The 23,466-nt window shown below is 44.8% G+C and overlaps 1 protein-coding gene across 1 annotated transcript; it reads left to right on the forward strand.

Moving 5' to 3' along the window:
• The first annotated feature begins 12,512 nt into the window (after positions 1–12,512).
• On the forward strand, positions 12,513–19,749 carry gna14 (guanine nucleotide binding protein (G protein), alpha 14). The gene is made up of 7 exons (XM_079871147.1): positions 12,513–12,805; positions 15,200–15,384; positions 15,523–15,677; positions 16,546–16,674; positions 16,751–16,880; positions 17,026–17,179; positions 18,081–19,749. The coding sequence occupies exons 1-7, from the start codon at positions 12,637–12,639 to the stop codon at positions 18,269–18,271; spliced, it is 1,113 nt and encodes a 370-aa protein (XP_079727273.1). The 5' UTR covers positions 12,513–12,636; the 3' UTR covers positions 18,272–19,749.
• The last annotated feature ends 3,717 nt before the right edge of the window (positions 19,750–23,466 follow it).

Genomic DNA, 23,466 nt, shown 5'->3' on the forward strand with positions numbered 1-23,466 from the left:
TGACTGACATGTATGCACAAATCACTGTCACACACACACACACACACACTCAAGAGTAATATTAACTTAAGTTACTGCATAATACATTTTCAACTAGCAGAATAGTACAGAATCACGATACACAGTCTCACTTGTAGCCATGTCTTTTAACTATTATTATTATAATATTTCGAAGGGCAAAAATAGGAACTTTTAATTGGGTTTACATCATCAACTGTCACTATAGCGCGAGGCCCTGTGCAGTCGCGACTTGGTACTGTAAGCAGCATAACGTTATAGCATTACCTCCCCAGCCTGAGCTAACCATAGACAGTATATGAGCTAAACTCGATCACGTCGAGCTAGGTGGTGATTTCAGATAGACAGGCTCCTCAGCTCCACTCACGCCCCGCCTCTTTGCACATTTTCTGTTATCCGGGAGTGACGCGAGGTGACGCGAGGCCAAGATGGCGACGGCCGGCTCCGCCCACTTTAGGCTTCAAAAACGGTCTTCAGAAACCTACGGGTGACGTCACGGATACTACGTCCATATTTTTTTACAGTCTATGCGTTCGACGTAACGTCGACGTGACGACGTAATTGGGATCACTTCAGGGAGCCCTATCAACTTCGAGTGTCTACAGAACGAGCCAATGAACGTTGGCGTGCGTGAATCGTGTCACGCGCCCCCGCCCCGCAGCGCGGGTATAAACAGGAAGCGGGCGCACGCACACATTGTCTTCCACTTCGGAGCCAAGCTTTCGTGAGACTTCTGTCTACAAAGAGATTCAACCCTTGAAGACTTCAAAGAGATCTACTCTCTGCCTACAGTGTAGGTGTGACGGCGCGATCAGCGGTGGCCGCGAGCATTGCAGCTCACAACTGCTGTTTTCACAGCACTATTGTTTTGTGTTTGCGTGTGTGTGTGTCGCTTCCGTGGGCGTTTCCTTGTGTGTTTATTCACACCGCGGCTACCCCTGGGTGCCTCAGCACTGAGAGAGTATTTTTTAACCTTTTTTGTTTTTACTAAAAGAGCAACACAAGCGTGACCCTGCGTCTTTTTCAAGATGTCATTCCGCTTGTGCGTTTCTGGATGCCGTCGTTCCTTGGCGCCAGCAGATGGCCACAGCAGTTGCCTCTCGTGTTTGGGCATTCAACAAGCTGAGGCAGCTTTTGTGGATAGTTCATGTTCCCATTGCGGGAATATGACTATCGCAGCGCTTAGATCGAGACTCGCTTACCTCAAGGGAGGTGCAGTCCCCTCGCCTATGCCCCGATCTAGTGTCTATTCTGCGGGGCCTACTTCGGTGCATGACCAGGGTGATCTGAGGATTACCGTGAGGGCTTCCCCGTCGAGTCATCCTCTGCGGGCCCCTCACGCCTCACAAGCGCTGTCGCCATTGGGGCTCCTTAGTGAAAGTCTTGTTCCTTCTCCGGAACGACCAACCGTTTCCTTTGGGGCTCCAGCTGACGATCAGATGTTGATCGCAGCATCGGAGGGGGAGCTTCAGTCCTCTGGAGATGAAGACTCGGCTGCGTTGCCCCCCTCGGGGCGTGTAGCGTTGTCCGAAACGGATCCAGAATGGGCGGCTATGCTTTCCCGGGCCGCCGAGAAGGTTGGGCTTGCGTGGAACCCTCCACCACGTCCCGAACCTTCTCGGTTGGACGATTGGTTTCTCGGGGCGGGCCGTGCTGGTTCTCAGTGCGCCGCCCCGGTACCTTTCTTTCCGGAAGTGCATGAGGAGCTGTCTAGGACGTGGAAGGCACCGTATAGTGCCCGAAGCCGTTCTAGTGGCTCCTCCCCCCTCGCCACCCTCGACGGCGGGGCAGCTAAGGGGTATGTGGATATCCCCCCAGTGGAGCGGGCCGTCGCGATGCAGCTGTGTCCGGCGTCCGCTTCCTCTTGGTGGGGTAATCCACGGCTCCCGTCCAAGGCCTGTAAGTTTTCGTCCGGTCTAACGGCGAAGGCTTACAAGGCCTGTGGACAGGCTGCTTCCGCCCTCCATGCCATGGCGCTCTTGCAGGTCCACCAGGCCCAGGCGCTCATGGACATGAACGAGGGTGGTTCTGACCCAGAGCTCCTCCGGGAGCTCCGTGTGGCAACCGACCTCGCCCTCCGGGCGACGAAGGAAACCGCGCGTTCAGTCGGTCAGGCGATGTCCACCTTGGTGGTCCAGGAGCGCCACCTTTGGCTCAACCTGGCGGATATGAGGGACACCGATAAATATCGGTTCCTGGATGCCCCTCTTTCCCAGGTTGGGTTGTTCAGCGACGCGGTCGAGAGCTTTGCCCAACAGTTCTCGGCCGCACAGAAGCAGACGGAGGCCATCCGACACATCCTGCCCCGGCGGACCGCTGCTGCTCCCACCCGTTCGCCGGCCGCAGACCCTCCGTCTACTCGTCGCCGAGGTTGGCCTTCTGCGGCGTCCTCCGCTCCCGCTAAGCCCCAGCAGCAGCAGCAACCATCCAGGCCTCAGCGCGGAGCAAGCCGTAGGAAGCCGACCCCGCTCGTCCAGGCCGCTGCCAAACCAGGAGGCAAGCGACGGTGCAAACGACCCTGAGACGGGCGGCCCGGAGGTGGATCAAGTTGCTCTTCAGGAGATGGCGAAGGCGCCACTCCTTCCCCCGGTGGAGGGCCGGGCGGAGAATCTTTTGTTTCCTTTTCTTTTTGTTCCGCCACTGACCCACTGTACCCACATTCTCAAAAAAAGAGCAATTTCTTAAACCTCTGGGCCCCAAGAGGGCGCGCTTGGCAGTCGACGACGCCGCCATGCCTTGTCACTCTCAAGCCCCTCTTTCATCGCCAGCAGGCAGCAGTGGCTGTGTCCTGGACGCACTGACGCCTCCGCACACTCACTCTGCCCTTCGACGGAAGCAGGTATGTGTTGCACCACACACTCAGACCCCACTTCGGGCCGCTGTGCCGTCCGAGTCGGGTCCCTGCATTCCGCCGCGCTGCCCCACCCCGGGTACGTCTGTGGTGCCGTTGGTCCCGCTTGCTCGGTCTCTGGGAGCCTGGTTAATCTCATCCGTACCATCAGACTTAGCTTTGCGATTCAGTTCGCCCGGCGTCCCCCTGCTTTCAGGGGCATTCTGTTCACCCGTGTTCTGGCGGACAATGCCCCTGTGCTCAGGGCGGAGATCGCAGTCCTACTGGCGAAGGACGCGATCGAGCCGGTCCCTCCAGCCGATATGAAGACCGGCTTCTACAGCCCGTACTTCATTGTACCCAAGAAAGGTGGTGGGTTACGACCAATCTTGGACCTGCGCGTCCTGAACCGGTCCCTTCACAGGCTACCGTTCAAGATGCTTACGCAGAAACGCATTTTCAAATGCATCCGTCCCCAAGATTGGTTTGCAGCGATCGACCTGAAGGACGCGTACTTTCATGTCTCGATTCTCCCTCGACACAGACCTTTGCGTTCGAGGGACGGGCATATCAGTACAAGATCTTACCCTTCGGGCTGGCCCTGTCGCCCCGCGTCTTCACGAAAGTCGCGGAGGCGGCCATTGCTCCCATGTGCGAGCGTGGTGTTCGCATCCTCAACTACCTCGACGACTGGCTTATTCTGGCCCAGTCGAGAGAGCAGTTGTGCGAACACAGGGACATGGTGCTCAGTCACCTCAGCCACCTAGGGCTTCGGGTCAACTGGGAAAAGAGCAAACTCACCCCCGGGCAGAGGATCTCTTTTCTCGGTATGGAGTTGGACTCGATCAGCATGACAGCGCGCCTCACCGAGGCCCGTGTCCAGTCAGTGTTGAACTGCGTGAGCACGCTCAGACGCAGAACAGCGGCACCACTGAAACTGTTTCAGAGGCTCCTGGGGCATATGGCATCTGCAGCCGTGGTTACACCGCTCGGATTGCTTCATATGAGGCCGCTCCAACACTGGCTCCACGATCGAGTCCTGAGATGGGCGTGGCAGAGCGGCTCGTGCCGGGTCCAAGTGACTCCGCACTGTCGCCAAACTCTCAGCTTGTGGTCGGACCCTTCGTTCCTGCGGGCAGGTGTTCCCCTGGAACAAGTGTCCAGGCACTCTGTGGTCTCCACGGATGCCTCTACCACCGGCTGGGGGGCCACGTACAACGGGCATGCAGCTTCAGGTCTGTGGATGGGGCCTCAACTGCATTGGCACATCAACTGCCTCGAGTTGTTAGCAGTACGTCTTGCACTGAGCCGTTTCAAAACGCTGCTACTAGGCAAGCACGTACTGGTCCGTACGGACAGCACTGCGACCGTTGCGTACATCAACCGTCAGGGTGGTCTACGCTTCCGCCGCATGTCACAACTCGCCCGCCATCTCCTCCTCTGGAGTCAGAAGCATCTGAGGTCGCTTCGTGCCGTGTACATTCCGGGCCTGCTCAACCGTGCAGCCGACGAGCTTTCACGGCAGCAGGTGCTACCGGGAGAATGGCGACTCCGTCCCCAGGTGGTCCAGCTGATTTTCAGCCGCTTCGGGACCACACAGGTAGATCTGTTTGCCGCCCCGGACACGTCTCACTGCCAGTTGTTCTATTCCCTGACCGGGGGGACCCTCGGCACGGATGCTCTGGCACACAGCTGGCCCCGGGGCCTTCGCAAGTATGCGTTTCCCCCAGTGAGCCTTCTTGCACAGACCTTGTGCAAAGTCAGGGAGGACGAGGAGCAGGTCTTGTTAGTTGCGCCGTATTGGCCCAACCGGACCTGGTTCCCGGAACTAGTGCTCCTCGCGACAGCCCCTCCCTGGCCCATTCCTCTGAGAGAAGACCTGCTCTCTCAGAGACGGGGCACCTTATGGCACCCGCGTCCAGACCTCTGGAAACTCCATGTCTGGTCCCTGGACGGGACGCGGAGGTTCTAGGTGACCTACCCCCTGCGGTAGTTGACACCATCACTTCCGCTAGAGCCCCCTCTACGAGGCGCCTCTATGCGTTGAAGTGGAACCTGTTCGTTGACTGGTGCTCCTCTCACGAGGAGAACCCCCGATCTTGCTCGATCAGAGCCATGCTTTCCTTCCTGCAAGAAGGGCTGGAGCGAAGGCTGTCTCCCTCCACCCTTAAAGTGTATGTTGCCGCTATTGCTGCACATCACGATGCTGTTGATGGTAAGTCTTTGGGGAAGCATGACCTGATCGTCAGGTTCCTGAGGGGAGCGAGGAGACTGAATCCTCCTCGCCCACTCTCTATACCCTCTTGGGATTTGTCTCTGGTCCTTTCGGCACTTCAGAGACCACCCTTTGAGCCTCTGCAATCAGCTGAGTTAAAAATCCTGTCCTGTAAGACAGTACTCCTGGTTGCATTGGCCTCTATCAAGAGGTTAGGGGACCTGCATGCATTTTCGGTCAACGAATCGTGCCTAGAATTCGGCCCGGATAACTCTCACGTCATCCTGAGACCCCGGCCCGGATACGTGCCCAAGGTTCCTACCACTCCCTTCCGGGACCAGGTAGTGAACCTGCAAGCGCTGCCTTCGGAGGAGGCAGACCCAGCCCTGGCTTTTCTCTGTCCCGTTCGCGCTCTGCGTCTGTACGTGGACAGAACGCAAAGCCTCAGGACCTCAGATCAGCTCTTCGTCTGTTACGGAGGCCAGCAGAAAGGGAAGGCTGCCTCCAAGCAGAGGATGGCCCACTGGATAGTGGATGCCATCGCTTTGGCTTACGAAGTCCAAGGCGTGCCCTGCCCGCCTGGGTTGAAAGCCCACTCCACTAGGAGTGTCGCTTCTTCCTGGGCGCTGGCACACGGCGCCTCGCTGACAGACATCTGTAGAGCTGCGGGCTGGGCGACACCTAACACGTTCGCTAGGTTTTATAGCTTACGTGTTGAGCCGGTTTCTTCCTGTGTGCTCGCTTCTACTAGCCGGTAACACCGAAGTTCCCGCTCTAGTGTCGGCTTGCTGCGCCACTCCCTTCCTAGGAACGGATACGTGCGCTTTTTACTCCAGTCGAGTTCCCCATTGGTGAACCCTGTGAGTTCCTCCGCACCCCTTCGGCAGTCGGACGTTGCGGAGCGTCCGACGCCAGGCCTAGTGCTCGTATGCTTGTGTAACTTGTGCTAGGCTGGGTTCCATATGTGCGATCCCTGCGGCGATCCCATATGTGTATTCTTCCACGACCAGCTCCCTGCGGTGAGCCCGTGTCTTCCCTTGGCAGAGTCTGCTCTGCCGTCACTGTCCGGTGTGTCTCCCCCTTCGGGTGGAGCCACCCCAGTGACATTCCATATGTTGCACTGCCCCTTCGGCCAGTCCATATGTGTATTCTCCACATGTTACCTCCCTTCGGGCAGGATGTGGCTCCGCAGCGTTCACTGTGTGGGGTATAATGGAACAGCAGTTGAACTCCCTCTACGCAGGTCTTCCGCCCCAGCAGTTGGGGGTCTGAGAGTCTTGCGTAGGGCGCTGGATGTGGCAGCAACCGTGGCGTTTTCCATGGGATCCCAATTACGTCGTCACGTCGACGTTACGTTGAACGTGAGCGACTGAAAGGGAACGTCTCGGTTACTGATGTAACCCTCGTTCCCTGTTCCGTTCATTGGCTCGTTCTGTAGACACTCGAAGTTGATAGGGCTCCCTGAAGTGATCCCAATTACGTCGTCACGTCGACGTTACGTCTCCCGTTCCCTCCTTCAGGGAACGAGGGTTACATCAGTAACCGAGACGTTTTTTTGTACCATGGGTGTAAAGGAATAAGGATGGCACTCTTATTGTAAATGTTTATTCATATTTTAGTTAATGATTTGTAAATGCATCATTGTGTCATGACTTTACTTGAGGGGGCACATCATTACTAACTCATGATTAACTAACCATACACTAACATCAACTCATGGCTTGTTAATGCATGTCTGTGTCATGACTTTACTTGAAGGGGCACATTATAATTTACTAATTATTAACTAACCATACACTAACATCAATTAATGGCTTGTTAATGCATCATAATGTCATGACTTTACGTGAGGGGGCACATCATAATTAATTAATTGTCATAAAAGCTCATAATTTATCATAAACGTACTATCCAATACACATGTACTTCAACTAGTATTCAGCCCAGATAAGTGATGCTGTGTGGCTTTTCAAAAAGTCAGAGAATGGAGGTACAGTATCATCACAGCTTCTGTCTGGATGGAGAGTGAACTACTTATCCCAATAAACGTTCCCCTGACTGTGTTCATGTTTCCTGTTTGGTTATTTTTTGGGGAACCGATTCCTCAGGAACTGTTGTAAGTCATAGTTTAGCTTGATGGGAAAAAGAATTTCACAAAACAGATTAAGGCCTTTTAAGATGAATTATTAGTGTATTTAGTATTTTATGTTTATAAGGAGGATCAGTGAAATTGATGACAAACTAATCCCGTGCCTCTCAGTAATGTTTATGATGAAGCTCCTGGTGACAATAGTTTAAATTATGACAGTAATAAATAGTTTAAATGTATTTCAAAGTCAAAATATTTCTTATTCCATCTTACGGAGCCTGATTGATTTTGTTTACCCCTAAGTGTTAATTAATGCATTAACTATCAAACACATGTACTAACCTGTAGTTAAGGCTGCTGTTATTCATGTATGAATTCTTATGACTCCTGTCGTAGTTAAGGTTAGCTCTTCATTTGTTCATGATTAGTTCATATCTTCACTAATCATGAGTTCATGTTAAAGTAACTATTAATTCAGGCATTAGTACATGATTATTCATGTACCCTTATTGTAAAGTGTTACCATCATTTCAGTTTGCCTCATAGTCTGCCTAATTATTGAAAATGTTTGTGTGTTTTCATGAAATTAATTATAATAAGCATATAGGCCTACGGTGTTGCCTAGGTCTAAAGAGGCAGCAGCCCTCCTCCACAAACCCTTGATGATACGCCTTCCCCTGATCCAGGAGCGAGAACCATGCACTTCCACTTAAACTGTTTAGCATGTCCTGTACCCATGGGATAGGGTGACTGTCTGGGATAGATTTGCACTTGAGCCCACGGGACTCTATACAGAGGCTTAAGCTACCATCTTTCTTCCATACACAGACAATCGGAGATGCATAAGAAGAGCAAGACTTCTGAATCCATCCTTTATTCAAAAGGTCTTTCACATATTCTTCCACATATTCTTTTACCTCTTTGTGTAGTGGTTTTGATATGGAGACATAAGTACGCTTAACTGGTGTCTTTGGAATGACACGGGATGCACCCCGCATCGCTCTCATCATTCGAGAATGCTGCACGCTCATCCCCCAGCAGCTGCTTAACTTTTCTCTGTTTCTCCAGGGTGAGATGATTGATTGACACTGGTGGGTCCCACAGTGTGGTTCCTACAGATCTCTTTCAGACTTTTCACATCCCTACAGGTCATGTCCTTACTTTCAGTGACCACTACTCCAGCCACCACACCATCACCACTGTTATTCCTGTCTGACTTCAAAGTAGCAGGTTTCGTGTCTGCTGGATAAATGGACCTGAATTGCTGTACTCATCCTAGTATAGTACGGGGAGCAAGCATAATGTCCTCATTGCTGATTTTGGTAACTGGGATTTGAACTTTTGTCTATTTTCCCTTCTGAAGACTGATTACCATTTCAGTGACATCAAGTCACTCCGGCCACTGTGGAATAGCTTCTGGTTCAAACAGGACTTCCTCCTTTAAAACAAGAGGACCAGCCCTCACACTACATTTCACAGTTTTTGTCTGTCCTTCGGTAACTACTGTAGTGATCCGTCCAACTTTCACTACTCCTTTTTCAACTTGGTCCCCGTTCTGCATCATTCTAATCAATACAACTGCTTTTTTGCAATCACATGAGAAAGCTTCCTTTACCACTTCTGGAATGATATCAGGAGGCTGCTCCATTCCCTTTGTCACCAGCTGCTGAAAAACATTATAGCCTATGATTGGAGGCTGCTCTACGCCTTGCTCACTTGAGAGAAGCACAGGCACCAGGAGTTTTGCCTGGGCCCCTCTTTTCAACCCTAATTGGAATTTCAACTCTACCCATTCAGAGAAGGGTATATCGGTTTGGTTTGCCACTTGGCCAAAGAGGTTTTCCCCTTCGTCCAGCAGCTCACTCTGGCTGCCTGTCACAATGTGGGGAAAGTAAATATTCTTCCATTCCTCATTGATGATGAGCTGGGACTGTGTCCCTGAGCACCTGCACAGGCACACCTTACATCTGAAGTTGAAGCAGTCAACTATACATCTAGGACCAATGAGTTTTTCCAATCTTGTGCACCTTTCTCCTGACAAGTTCTGCATTCCTTTCTGTAGCTGAATCTTCCATTGGCCGTAAGCTCAGGAGGGTTGTTTTTACCTTTTCTGACCCTCTCTGGAGTTTAACCATCTCATATATCTCTGATTCTCTCCGCCCCTCTGCTGCTGGTGTCTCTCTGCATTTCTGCCTGACAACATCATTTGACTGTTCTGAACCAATACTTTGGCGGCCATTTCATTATGACTGCATGGATGAGCATGCATTTCTGGAAACAGTTTGTGTACTTTTGCCACTTTACTTCCTGTGTTCTTATTTTGTTTATTTAGTCTCTCTGTCTCATCACCAGCTGCTTCATTCATTTTGTTTATTTCGGCCTCTCTCTCTCCCTGCGCCTCCATGAACAAAAACTTTGAATACAAATAGTGCTTCGCTACATCTTCGTCCTCGCTTTCAATTACAGCATCAATCGACTCAATATAACCATCAATGTAACCATCTTGATAAGTGTGCGCTTAGTAGGGACATTTTTGATAGGGATTTTGTTACAATCACATACCTCCTTCACTTGGTCGAGCTACACAGCCACAGTCTCTCTGTTACACAATTGGCTAGTGCTTCCAGATCCATCTCGCGCTGATATGCACCCGCTTACTCGCCCGAGACACTCTGCTCTGTGTGGTGTTGAGTAGGTTACGATGTTGCGAGTGCCTTTGTTACCCGGCATGCGGGGCTTGCCGACATATGCACCACCAAAACCTAGTAACATGGTTCAGCTGTTGTGGCGTTTTCCCTGGGGGACTCCTAGTGTCAGTCATCAACACTACGTGTAAGTGACCGACAGATTGGGAATGTCTTGGTTACTATTCTGACCTTTCTTTCCTGATGGAGGGAACGAGACGTGGTGTCAAACTGCCAAAACCCTACTGCCAAAACGCTGAAGTGCATGCTGAAATAGCTGGGACACTGTCTCGGCCCCTCAGCACAAACCTGAATGAGTGATGCACGTCCTTATGTCCGGGGGAGTAGCATGCAAATTCCTCTCGCCAATTCTCATCAGCCTTTTCTCAAAGTATCAGAGGTGTTTGGGGCTCCCAAGTGCTACCCCCTAGTGTCAGTCATCAACATCATGTCTCGTTCCCTCCATCAGGGAACAAAGGTAACAATAGAAATCGTCTCGGTTACGTATGTAACCCTGGTTCCCTGATGAGGGAGCGAGATGCTGGTGAACCATTTCCAGAACTCCTGGGAGCAGAGTGTGGTAGATTTTTCCTCGACGCACCCGACTTAGGTTGAACCTGGTGTCCTTGACACCTGAAAATATTATACTCAGTTGAGTGACATCTGAACGTGCGAGTTGACGCCTAAGCCGCAATCTAACCCCACCTAAGAGTCTCAAAGTGTCGAACGACGTCTCGCCCCCTATCGAACACTATCACTTGGGAATAAGGTCTCTACTACTCTAATCACAGCCGGGAGATCTCAGAGCAGTTCTCCAGAGAATCTCCCAAGAAGAAGCAAGGCCGGAGGATCTGAGACAAATTCCATTGAGAATCCCACTGAAAACACAAATACAACAGTTTTTGTAGAATAAGGGGTATGGCAAAATTACATGAAACTTTACATAATTTCCCCACAATTTGATTGGTTTTCATATACAAGCCTGATACCTTCATAATCAAACCTAGTCATCTGTCTAGTTTAATTTCCCCTATTTGTTATTATACACACACACACTCAAAGTCACAAGTTTTCTGAAAGGGCACACATACAGTACATTTAGCCAAAGAACAGAATGTCTTAGTGCATTGTGTTTCAAAGTGTTAGAATGTTAGATGTTAGAGTTATGATTAGTTTGATGCAGTTTACTATTTTATTAATTAAAAAATCCATCACAAGAGCAATCGGGGAAATGCGTACAGATGTGACCTCGGCCATGTCTGCACCATAGCATCCCACCTCAGAGGGGCTGGATGGCTGAGTAAGAACCACAGTGGACAATGTGTGGTCTCTTGGGTTGCGAATAGGTTGGCCTCGGCTCGCCCGAAGTTCTCCCAAAGGAGCTCCACCACCTTGGGGTGGAGTCTCTACTCCCCGTGCCTCAGCCCCTGCCTCGACAGGATGTCTGCCCCCTGATTTAAGTACCCTGGGATATATATCGCTCTCAAAGAAAGTAGCTTCCCCTGGGCCCACAGGAGGATCTGGTGAGCCAGCTTGTATAAGGGGCACGATCACAGACCCCCCTGAGAGCCTGGAACACCGCCAACATTTCTAGACAGTTGATATACCACAAGAGATGATGGTCCTGCCACAGACCTTGGGATGGGCAGCCACTCATGATCGCCCCCCAACCTGTGGGGGAAGCATCCGTCGTTAGCATGACGCGACGACAAGGAGCTCCCAGCACGGGCCCTTGGGACAGGAACCAAGGTTCTTTCCACATAACTAAGGTACAAAGGAATCGCTGCGTGACCTTGATCATGCGGAGTGGGTTTCCCCTCGGGGAGAACCCCTTGGTCCTGAGCCACCACTGCAACAGTCTCGTGTACAACAGGCCACAAGGTATAACGTTGGACGCTGCTGCCATCAGACCTAAAAGTTTTTGAAACTGCTTTACAGTGGCTGGCCAACGAAAGCGAACCTCAGGAACTTCCTGTATTGTGGAAGGATGGATATCTGGAAGTATGCGTCCTTTAGATCTAATGTGACAAATCAGTCCTCGACCTGAATTGTGATATGACTTGCTTAAGAGTAAGCATCTTGATTTTTTATTGAGCTTCCCTACAGCACAGATCTAAAATCGGACGAAGCCATCCCATCCTTTCTTGGGAACATGGAGTACCGGCTGTAAAACCCGGACTCCCTGCTGGGCGGAGGAACCCATTCTATAACAACCTTCACCACACAACGTAGTTATGGCAACCTTTTGGCCATGTTGTTAAAACGTTGTTAGAAGGTTCGGTACGTTGTGCCAACGCTCTGTGTTTGCTGGGATGAGCATTGATATAATAGTGCTATAGAACATTCTTAGTTTGTTTAACTTGTATAAAACTGAAATGGTTATTTCAAATTACTTCTACCACAGCAATTTGTATATAACACCAAACTTAAACTCTTGCCGTTTAATATTTTAAGTTGGTCAAAGTAAATGGTCAAAAATCGACTTTAATACTTTATGTAATACCAACTTTTTCCACATTCGATAGTTCAATCAAACAGAGTTTGTCTGACAAAATGGAAGTTGAATTTTCTTTTACAGTGAAGAAAGTCATACTTTTTGTTAATAATTATTTAACAAGCAGAGAGCAACTGACATTAGTTCAGAGGAAAAAGGAAACAAATGCCTTACGTGACACTACCCACCCATTGAATGAGGAAGAAACTTCACCTGTAAATTACAGTGCATCAAGCCTCTCCTGAGGTAGGCGTGTTCCTATAGAGTTTCTTGAAGACAGCTCTTTTAACACTGCTGAGTGAGGTGATGAATGCATTAACTGCAAAGTACTGGAGGAGGTTCAAGCTGTCCAGGATGGGGGACTGCTGCATGTCAGGTGAAGACAGAGAATGTGCCAGGATTCACCATGAAATTGAGAGACAGCTTAGAATGGACAAAAAGGATGCAGCCCGACAACTGAAACTTTTGCTTTTAGGTATGTACTTTCTTGTTTTTTGTTTGTTTGTTTGTTTATGTATGTAGATTTATTTTTATTGACACCCAACAATTTGTAATGGTAAATATCAATCATTCCAGTTGTTCAGCATCCTAATTGAATAACCTTTAAACAATCATTTATTTACTAAATGTTTACACAATTACACAATGTCAGATGATATGTGCTACAACTTTTATACAATATTTTTTACAGCTTATGAAATTCACTCTTTAAATTCAGATCTTTAGATGACATATTTCCTCTAACTGTTAGTGGTCACATGCAAAAACATGCAAAAAGATGTCAATGGAAAGTCATTCATACACATCTCATACAGTATGGCGTTATTTTTTTCTATTCTTAATGAATCTGAAATGCAAGTAAGCATGTCAGGGTAAGCATGCAAACAAGAACATTCTGTGAATTCCTCACGCATAGGATAGTGATAGGATCAGCTCCAGCATGTCAACAATTTTTAATCAAGCATTTAGATTCAGATTCTTTTATGTTATCCTTGGTGTGTACATATTTTTTATGTTATATTTTAGTTTCAGTCTGTTTCTGATCAGTCAAGTTGATACTAGTTTAATAAAAGAACAGATGAATGAGCTTATCCAGTGTTTCCTTGTTATAATTGTGATAGTAATCTACACCCTTTCAACAAAATTCCCATTTGTCAGACCTGTTTGACATGTAAAAGATCAGTATGCAGAGCTGCGATGTTGGAATGATTTATTTGTGGGTGACGTCATACGTGGTTTTGTGTTACTATTACGTGGTTACGTGGTTTTGTCCATACTATTTAGTAGTCAAGTAAAATATGCTTTTGACGGCCTCAAACAGAGACACAAAAATAACAATCACAATAAAAATGATTTCAGTTGATGTATTGCAGTCTATAGATTATTATATTGAAAAGTTGTGTCTAAATATAGTTTAACTATGGTTTCATATTAATACAAATCATATACAAATCATTCACACCTTACTGGTAGACCATTTTGATGACACAATGTTTATATCCGGCAAATATGCAAACTAGTAAATCCATACTAGAAGTCTTTGTCTGGTCTTTATGTGTTTCTAAAAATGAACATGAGTGAATAGATCCTTTTGTGTGAGAGAATTGTTGGTAAAGTTGGCTGCCTGCAAAATAACAGTTAGAACAGTAATATTATAAACAGATTGTTCACCTAGCCTCCCCTCCCCCAACACACACAAATCTGTCATTCATTTATTTATCAAATACGCATTAAACTTTACCCCCTCTAATTGTATGTAAGTGTGAACTCGTGAAAAAAGGGAGATATTTTGAAGATTGGCCAAGTTGAGTTTTCGCTACACACCAAATTTAGAAGACAACTTTGGACAATTATTAGTGAACAATGAAGAAATATTTCAGTCTGTTTAGCCCTGTGATTGATTGGCCATCTGTCCAGGGTGTTTATGATCTGTCCAGGTCCATGACCTGAGATGCTGGGAAAGGCTCCAGCATCCAGCAAGTGATTTGGAAAATGGATGAATGGATTATGATCTGTTTATAACAAAAAGTTCTCAAACTGCTTTGGAATATTTGATTGCTTTGCCTGACCTTTGGAATATTCTGGAAATAAATAAAAGTTTTTTTTTTTTTTTGTTCTGTATGCTTTATTGATTGTGTACATGTCAAAATGCTTTTGTGTTCCACGGAAATAAAATAAAACTGGTTTCAAATTATATGTGGGTAAAGAAAAGATGAGTATGATAACTATTAGCCCTGCAGTCTTATCCTCAACATACAGCACCATCAGGTTCCTCAAGAACAGGAATATTTTCTGTATGAATTACATACTTTTTAAAATAAAAAACATCAGAGCAAAGTGGAATTCAAAACTGAGATGAAAAAAAGGGAGCAGCAATAAAGTGAAGTGATGTGAATGTCAAGTTTGGAGACCCATACTGGGAATTTGTCCTCTGCATTTAACCCATCCAAGTTAGTGCACACACATTAGGAGCAGTGAGTCGTGAGCACACTGCAGTAGTCCACTAGAGGTCTTTGAAGCTATGCCATTTATATTTAAGTGAATAATTACCCCCCAAAAAAAACCTAACCCTCATCTCTGTCATTATTTACTCACCATAATATATGTAAAGTATGTTTCCTCATGGAACACAAATAGAGACACTTAGTCCAAAAGCTATTATTTTCCATAAAATGAAACTATATGGTGACCAGATAAAGCTGCAAAATAAGAAGGTTTAAGTGACAGGATGACAGAACTTAAATTTTTGGTTAAACTATCCTTTTAATGCTAATGGAACAGCTTTCCCCCACAAGAAACTTTTCAAGTAGCGACACAAAAATCTAATGCATTATGTCTCACAGATAAAACTTTCCATGTTCCTCGACAGGCACAGGGGAGAGCGGGAAGAGCACTTTCATCAAGCAGATGAGAATTATACATGGCAGCGGCTACAGTGAGGAAGACAGGAGGGCCTTTGCCAAGCTGGTGTTCCAAAATATCATTGTTTCCATCCACAGCATGCTTCAAGCAATGGAGAACCTGAACATCCCCTTTGCTGATGGAAAAAACACAGTATGCACCAGGAATTCTAAGACAAAGCATATGTTTTATTCAACAAATTTATATATATCTAACTAAACATGTATTATCTCTCCCCTCAAAAAAAAAAAAAAGAAAGAGAGAAGACTGAAATCTATCTGTGTGTTGTAGACATATGCTGCAATGCTTAAAAATGTGATCCCCGAAACAGTACTGTCACTGGAGGCTAAATATGCTGAAGCCATCAAGAGTATGTGGAAAGACCAAGGCCTGCAGAAATGCTTCGAACGCAGGAGAGAGTTCCAGCTGTCAGACTCTACCAAATAGTAAGTGCAGTGAATATTTCATTTCTGACACTATAACAAAAATAACCATTGTATTATATAGGCTACCATATTGTAGATGTGCACCATGGTAATGCAGTGTTTTTTGTTTTGTTTTTTGTTTTGATTTGAACTTGTTTCACAATGAATGAACTTTACAGTTATTGAAATGAATCCCAGATAGCAAAATTGCTGTGGCCCAGATCCGGCCCACACTTGACACTTTCATCTGGCCCACATACCGCGTGGAATGATGGCACTTTGGCGGCCCGCTCCTGTTTGCCAGATTTGGGCCACAATTAAGCCATAGCAATGCCGCATGTCAGCCATAAACAAAACAAATGAAGCAGAACTGTCCTACATCTGGCGAGCTAAAATGACATTTCCTGTTTATTATTGTGAAGCTGTATTGAAACAATTACTATTGTATTAAACCCTATTAAACTTGACTTGACTTGGTATATATCAAAAAACCTGCTATTTACCACCTGATACTATCACTGTGTTATAGTGCTTTTTGCAAGAGCTACTTACAATTTAGAAGAAAACTGCTCTTTGCTATTTTTAATACCTGTATAGTTCAGACTGTACAGCATGACACTAGCACCGGCAAGGTTTGATTCCTAGGGAATTCATGAACTGATAAAATGTATGCCTTGAATGAGCGAATTTTTTAGTACAGATCTATGAATACAAAAAATGTATATGGCATATGCTTGGTAATATAAGGACAAATGTTTTGTATCTCTTTATCAAGCAAATCTGAAATATGCTTAATTCTGTGTTTGGTGAGCTTTGGTGTTCATTGGGTTCAAGACAAATCATTTTAAAGATATTTTAATGTTTTTTTTCCTCTCTCTCTCTTTACTAGTTACCTTGATGACATTGACAGAATATCTGCAGCTTTTTACTTGCCGACTCTGCAGGATATTCTTCGAGTCCGAGTTCCAACCACAGGCATCATTGAGTACATCTTTGACCTTCAGACTGTCATTTTCAGGTAACTTAATTTATTGGTGGTGTGAATATGACTGTAACCCATTTTGTAAATTTTAAAATCCCTGCTGTTGCTGCAGAATGGTTGACGTCGGAGGCCAAAAGTCAGAAAGACGGAAGTGGATCCATTGTTTTGAAAACGTTACTTCCATCATCTACCTGGTGGCTCTGAGCGAGTACGATCAGGTCTTATATGAGTGTGCGAATGAGGTTAGCCCACTTCCTTGCATTCTCGAATAGCTCTTATGGTTTATTAAGATTTGCCATCATTACATGATCATAGGTGGTTCATTTGACAGATAAACTCTGGATTCATGGTGGTTTATTTTGTTGGTATGATGTTCTACCACCACAGAACCGCATGGAGGAGAGTAAGGCACTTTTTAAGACAATCATCTCTTACCCCTGGTTCCAGGAGTCATCTATCATCCTCTTCCTCAATAAGACAGATATCCTGAAGGAGAAGATCTTAAAGTCAGACCTTAAAACGTATTTTCCACAGTACACAGGTTGGATTGCCAACAACATGGCTTAAATTCCTATTCTTAACAAGCATTTTTGTCTTATTTTTCAGTTAAAATATCTAAAAATTATTTAAACAAGGTCGATTTACTTGAGAAGCAACACTGCATAAGACTTGTTTTCAAAGAATAATTTGTCTTTCCAAACTGGCAGATTTTTCACTTGTTTTAGGTATAAACATGTTAAAAACAATTTAAGTGAAGAGAAAAAAATCTGACAGTACACTGGAACAAAATGTTTCTATGGAATATTGCAGTATTTATTTTAAATGATTTATCTGTGCACATTATTATTATTATTTTTTAATTCATGTGCCCTTGTAATCTTTAATAAAAATAATTTCCCCTGCCCCTGACAACGTCATCTCTTCTATTCTCTTATGATGGTTTCACTGGCGTGAGGACAGGACCAAAACCTCCCGTTCAGCAACCTGTCACTTACGTGAGATCGCAGCAATTAGCAAACAACAACAATCCAATGATCTAATCAATTCCTAATGGACAAAATCAAGTCCCTTCCAAACAAATTTATAGTTCAAGAAGCCGTTTTACTTGGATATACGTCATATAATGAAGAAAAACTATCGCAACTTCCGTTTCATACTGACTTAAAAGACACATTCTCTGACAAGTCTTATTTTATGCAGTGTTTACTAAATAAAAATAAATTAAGATGTCATTTATTGTGGTAAATATTCTAGAGTGCAGTGTGGGGAAAGCTATTTTAAAAGCAATGAAATGATGATATATATAAAAATAAAAGCTACATTACTCTGGTTTGAACTACTATCATAATACTGAAAATGTTTTTGTTAGTTACTCCCCAACACTGCAGTGCCACTGAACTCCACAGACATAATGAAATCTGTGTTATCTGCTTACTCAACAGGCCCTCAAAATAATGCAGATGCCGCAATGAAGTTCATCTTGAGTATGTATGAGGAACAGAACAGGGACACAAATAAACGCATCTATGCACATTTCACATGTGCAACCGACACTGAAAATATCCGCTTTGTTTTTAACGCTGTGAAGGACACCATTCTGCGGAACATCCTGTCCACATTTAACTTGAGTTAGGTGATAAAAGTGCTTTTATATATGGCTAGATTGTTTGTTTTTTTACCTCTGAGTCAGTGAAAATGTGAATGTGATCTGTGTGTGAGTGTTGAGATCATGGCAAAAGCGCACTGTGTGAATTCTTATTGCATTGGCGGAAATTAAAGAGAAAGTCTACTCAAACAAATAAATATTTGGGTGAATTTTCTCTTTAGTTTTGTTCTTAGTATTTACCCTCTGGATTTCCGGGGACTTTTTTTTTCTTTCCTTCATGACAGCATTTTTCTAATTATATTAAAACCCATATTATGCTTGATAGGCCCATGCAGAATAAATGTGAAAAATTGATTAAATGTTATTTAAAAACACAACCAGCAATTCAATTAATTATTTTTCAGTAATATCAGTGATTTCTGACCCTGCCAACTTGCCATCAACCTATCCAAAAACTTCCCAGTATACTAAGTCTACTCCAGAGACAAACCCTAAATGTGTGGTATCAGGTAAATGAGTGCTATATTTTCATTAACACTTCATGTGGCCGTCTCAGTGAGTATCTGCCATTCCACACAAAATTTAAATGAAATATGAATTAAGACATGTGGCATTAAAAATTTGAATCCATGCAAATCATGTGTAGACAACGACTTTGCTATTCAAATAGTCTCTCCAACACTGACATGGATACCAGAATGATACCTCAGTACATATCGTGGCATGTTCACTGTGACAATGATGCATCTGATCACAGATTATTTGGGTGGTCCTTACTTAGTTTACAAGAGGAAAAACTGTAGTTAAAATACTGTAGTGTTTAATAAATCATGTTGCTCTAAAATAATTAGTCCAACTTTTGCATGTGCATTGACTAAATATAGTTTTACTTTATTTAGATATCATTTAATCTTTCTACATTTAGTGATGTAAAGTCCTTTTTGCAGTGAGAACCAAACAGTGTCAGTGACAGTGAAGGTCAAGTATGGTAACCAACCCATACTCGGAATTTGTCCTCTGCATTTAACCCATCCAAGTTAGTGCACACATTAGGTTTAGTGAGAAGTGAACACAAGCATTGTAAACCGGACACACACACCCAGAGCAGTGGGCAGCCATTTTCTGTAGCACCCGGGCAGCAATTGAAGATCATGAGATTGAAGAAACATGAGATCATGTTTGAAGCGATTGAAGAAACATGAGATCATCTAAAAGAAATCATGTGTACTGATTTCTGTTCTTTCTTAAAGTTGACAATAATAATGTGTTAATTTACTTACCCTGTATGGAACGACTCTAAGTATCACGTTTGTAAATATTTACTGTATATACAATCACAATTTCTAATGTGATCATTTCTTTAGGTAGAATCTAAATTAATGTGTGTAAAACTTTAGTATGACATTAAATTGTATTTACTTTTTTTTTTTACAACAGATGCAATGCAGTTGTATTTTAGTGTGACAAAATAAAATTGATTGCATATCAAATGCATTTTAATACTTAATTCCATCAAGTAACTATTTATTTTTGCATTTAGGTGCCAAAACATGCCATCCCACTTTTTTTTTTTTTCAGAAGGGTGCAACTGAAAATCGTTTGAAATGAATCTGAAATGCAATTTTACTATTTAAAATTGTATTGCATGAATACAACATAAACATAATCAGATATCAACTTCGGACGAAAACACGGATCAACATCGGCAGGGCTTTTGAATCATGGAGAAACCTCTGCTTTGTATTGGTTGCAATCTGAAACATCACCGCTAGAGGCCACTAAAAACTACATATAGTCCCTTTAACAACAAAAATTGACAAAATAAATAATTTAGGAAAGGGACTCAGGATGTAACGTTGTAAGTCCGATGATGAAGAGAAGAGGCAGAGAAGATCAAATATAAGACCTTTTATTTAAATAAAGTAAACTCAGGTAATCCAATGGGTTGGAACTGCAACGAGACAGCTTGTAGCACACAACACACAATAACGGACCACTGAAAGGAACACAAAGAAGAGCTTAAATACACAGTGATAATGACAACATAACGAACAGGTAAAGTCAAGTCACCTTCATTAATATAGTGCTTTTAAAGGGTTAGTAACTTAGTTCACCCAAAAATTAAAATTCTGTCAGTAATTACTCACCCTCATGTTGTTCCAACCCCCGTAAGACCTTCGTTCATCTTCGGAACACAAATTAAGATATTTTTGGTTAAATCTGAGAGCTGGCTCACTCCTCCATAGGCTTCTAAGGCATTATAACTTGCTGGCCCAGAAAATGTATTAAAGACATCGTTAATATAGTCCAAGTGACTACAGTGGCTCAATCTTAAGTTTCATTTCATTTCAAATTCATTTCCTTCTCTCTGGGCCTCGAGTCTTTTCACGTAGTATAACTGCGCAGCGCATCTGTGTTGTACGTCGTTGTGTAATAGCGAGAGGTTCGACAGCCAGGGCAGATAATAAGGGAGATATAGGGCAGCCTTGCCTACAACCTCTAGACAATGTAAAGGTGCTTGACATAATACCATTGGTGTATATTTGTGCTATTAAAAATAGTTTTTAATATCCAATGAATTTAGAACCAAAGCCCATGGTTTCTTAGGGTTGCAAAAAGAAAAGTAGGCTCAATTCTGTCAAAAGCCTTTTCGGCATCCATAGACAGAATGAACATTGATAATTTCTACTTTTGAGCAATTTCAATTATTTGTATTTCTACAATATCAACTTCTTAAACTTCAAGCACCATATAAGAAAGGCGGGCTAAACCTTCCCAATTTTAGACATTACTACTAGACAGCCTACTAATATTATCGGAGCCTTGTCTATTCTTAACGAATCCTGTCTGATCTGGATGTATTATTTTTGTTATAACAGTTTCTAGTTTTAGGGCAAGCAATTTGGTCAAAACTTTACTGCCTATAAGGCCCTGGATACATCAAGCCGATGGTCAGCCGTCGGGCAGTTTTGTGCGTCGGCTGACTAAGTTTTCTCAGTGTGTTCCGCACCGTTGGCTGAAATTGGTCCTCGTCTGTTTTTTTTCCGGCCAATTCGACATGTTTAATCGGCATCGGGCCATCGGTGAGAGAGAGAACTCTAATTGTATGTTCAGGTTAGTGAACAAGTCACTGCACAAGAATAATAGCAAAACAGCAAAAAGAAGTCAAAACGGTACAGATAGAAGGCTGTTCTAATGTTACGTCATCTTACCTGAGTGTTCCTTGGCAAATATTTCAATATTAACATGAGCGGAGTGGAATAAAGAAAGTGTTTAAAAGGATTGATATTCAAAACGGTAAGCACACACTGCTTTGTTTATGGTGTGTGTATCTGCAGCGTAGTTGACGTCGACTGAATGGGGATCACGCTTAGGGAGCCTGTCTTCTTCGTACTACTATTTAATCAAGCCAATTCAACATTGTCGTGCGTGATTACACGCACGCACTAGTTGCCTTTCGCTTCGGAGCCGATCGGATGTCTCTGAAGAGTACTATTGTTTACACAACAAGCGAGTGTGTCGGTGTTCTTTCAGGAAGACCAGTGTTGGTGTTTCTACAGCGTGAGTGCAGCGGTGATCACAAGCTTCTCAAGCTCTCAACTGCTGTTTTAACAGCATCAAATTTCTATTTGTTTGTGTGTTTGACGGTTGGTTAGAGGGCGAGAAGTGAGTGCTTCACTGTTTCAGTTCGCTGATTCGGTCACAATTGTTGCATCACGTGTTTGGGCTTACAGCACGCTGAAGCAGGTTTTGTGGACAGTTCATGTTCCCATTACGGGAATATGACTGTTGCGGTGTTAAGGTCGAGACTCGCCTTCGTCTGCGAAGCGCGAGTTCCCATTACCACGCCCCGCCTTCGGGTGCCGCGTGGGGTGGGTGATAGGAGGATAGTGTTGGATGTCTCGCCCAGTAACCATTCCCTGTGGGCTCCTCACTCCTCCCTTCCACCACTGCCGGTGGAGTCACCCGTGGAGCATGCTGGTCCATCTGTAATGGGTGGACTGGCCGTTTCACCTGGGGCTCCCCCAGAGGACAGGATGCCGATTGCAGCATCGGAGGGTGAGCTGGCCTCTGGAGATGATGACTCGACTGCGTTATCTCCCCCTGGGAGCGTAACGTTGCCCGAAGGGTTATGAGGCTATCCCTCCAGTGGAGCAGTCTGTTGCGACACACCTGTGTCCAATGGCCGCTGCATCTGGGGGATCCTTGTCTCCCCTCGCAGGCCTGTGAGATTGCGTCAGGTTTGACGGTCAGAGCCTACAAAGCTTGCGGGCAAGCCGCCCCTGCTGATCGCTGATCGATTGCTCCTGTCTGCCTCGCTGCCTGCTGTGAGTGTGTTTGCCTCGGTGCTGTAAGCTCCGTCTTAGCCTCGTATTTCCTTGTTTTGAACCATCATTTACTACAATTTCTAGTTGTTTATACTACTACTAAATACAGCTTACCCAACATCTCAGATTAACTTGACATCGCTAGCTTCCGTTACTACTAGCACAACACGCTAGTAATTCGCTAGCCTGTTAACGCGCCCGTGCGCTCAGCTATTTTTATTTATTTATTTTTCTCTCGCACGCCCGTGCCTTTGAGTTCATAAAAAGCTCAGGTGAGTAAGAATCACTCAACAAACACGGTGAGTAATGTCTTGTCCTGTTATTGGTCCTGTTATTGTCACCTGCACTTCATGTCACATGTTTAGCATAGCCTTCTCTGTTGGCAATATAGGATTTATATGTGATAAATGCAAGGAGACAGTTAGGCTGACAGAGAAGATTTCAGAACTAGAAACACGCATCCAAACTTTAATTGAGGATAGTAAGAGTGCTAGAGCTTTAGATACTATTTTGGATGCGCCTAGCATAGTGAACTCTTTACATGATTCGGTTCCAGCTGAAGTAGAGCCCATGCAGCAGGGCAAATGGGTGACAGTGAGGGATCGCTCTAGTCGCGGATCAAAAAAACACTCTCTGAGTGAAACACCCACTGAGAGTTCTGTTGATTGTGCCCTAGTAATTGGCGATTCTATTACACGGAACGTGAAAATAGAGACACCAGCCACCATAGTCACATGTTTGCCAGGAGCCAGAGCGCCTGACATCAAAGCAAATTTAAAAGTGCTGGCTAATGCTAATCGTAAATTCTCTAAGATCATTATTCACGTCGGCACTAAGTCGGAGATCACCAAAATTAATATTAAAGAGGTGTGTGAACTCGCAAGTACGATGTCA

The sequence above is a fragment of the Squalius cephalus genome, assembly GCF_949319135.1.
Source record: "Squalius cephalus genome assembly, chromosome: 5".
In the NCBI taxonomy this organism is placed as follows: Eukaryota; Metazoa; Chordata; class Actinopteri; order Cypriniformes; family Leuciscidae; genus Squalius; species Squalius cephalus.

Excerpts from the sequence above, each read along its gene's own strand:
- gna14 (XM_079871147.1), top strand. The coding sequence starts at position 12,637 with ATGAATGCATTAACTGCAAAGTACTGGAGGAGGTTCAAGCTGTCCAGG. Across the intron at positions 12,806-15,199 it reads ACTGAAACTTTTGCTTTTAG|GCACAGGGGAGAGCGGGAAG; the intron begins GTATGTACTTTC and ends GTTCCTCGACAG. Across the intron at positions 17,180-18,080 it reads GTATTTTCCACAGTACACAG|GCCCTCAAAATAATGCAGAT; the intron begins GTTGGATTGCCA and ends CTTACTCAACAG.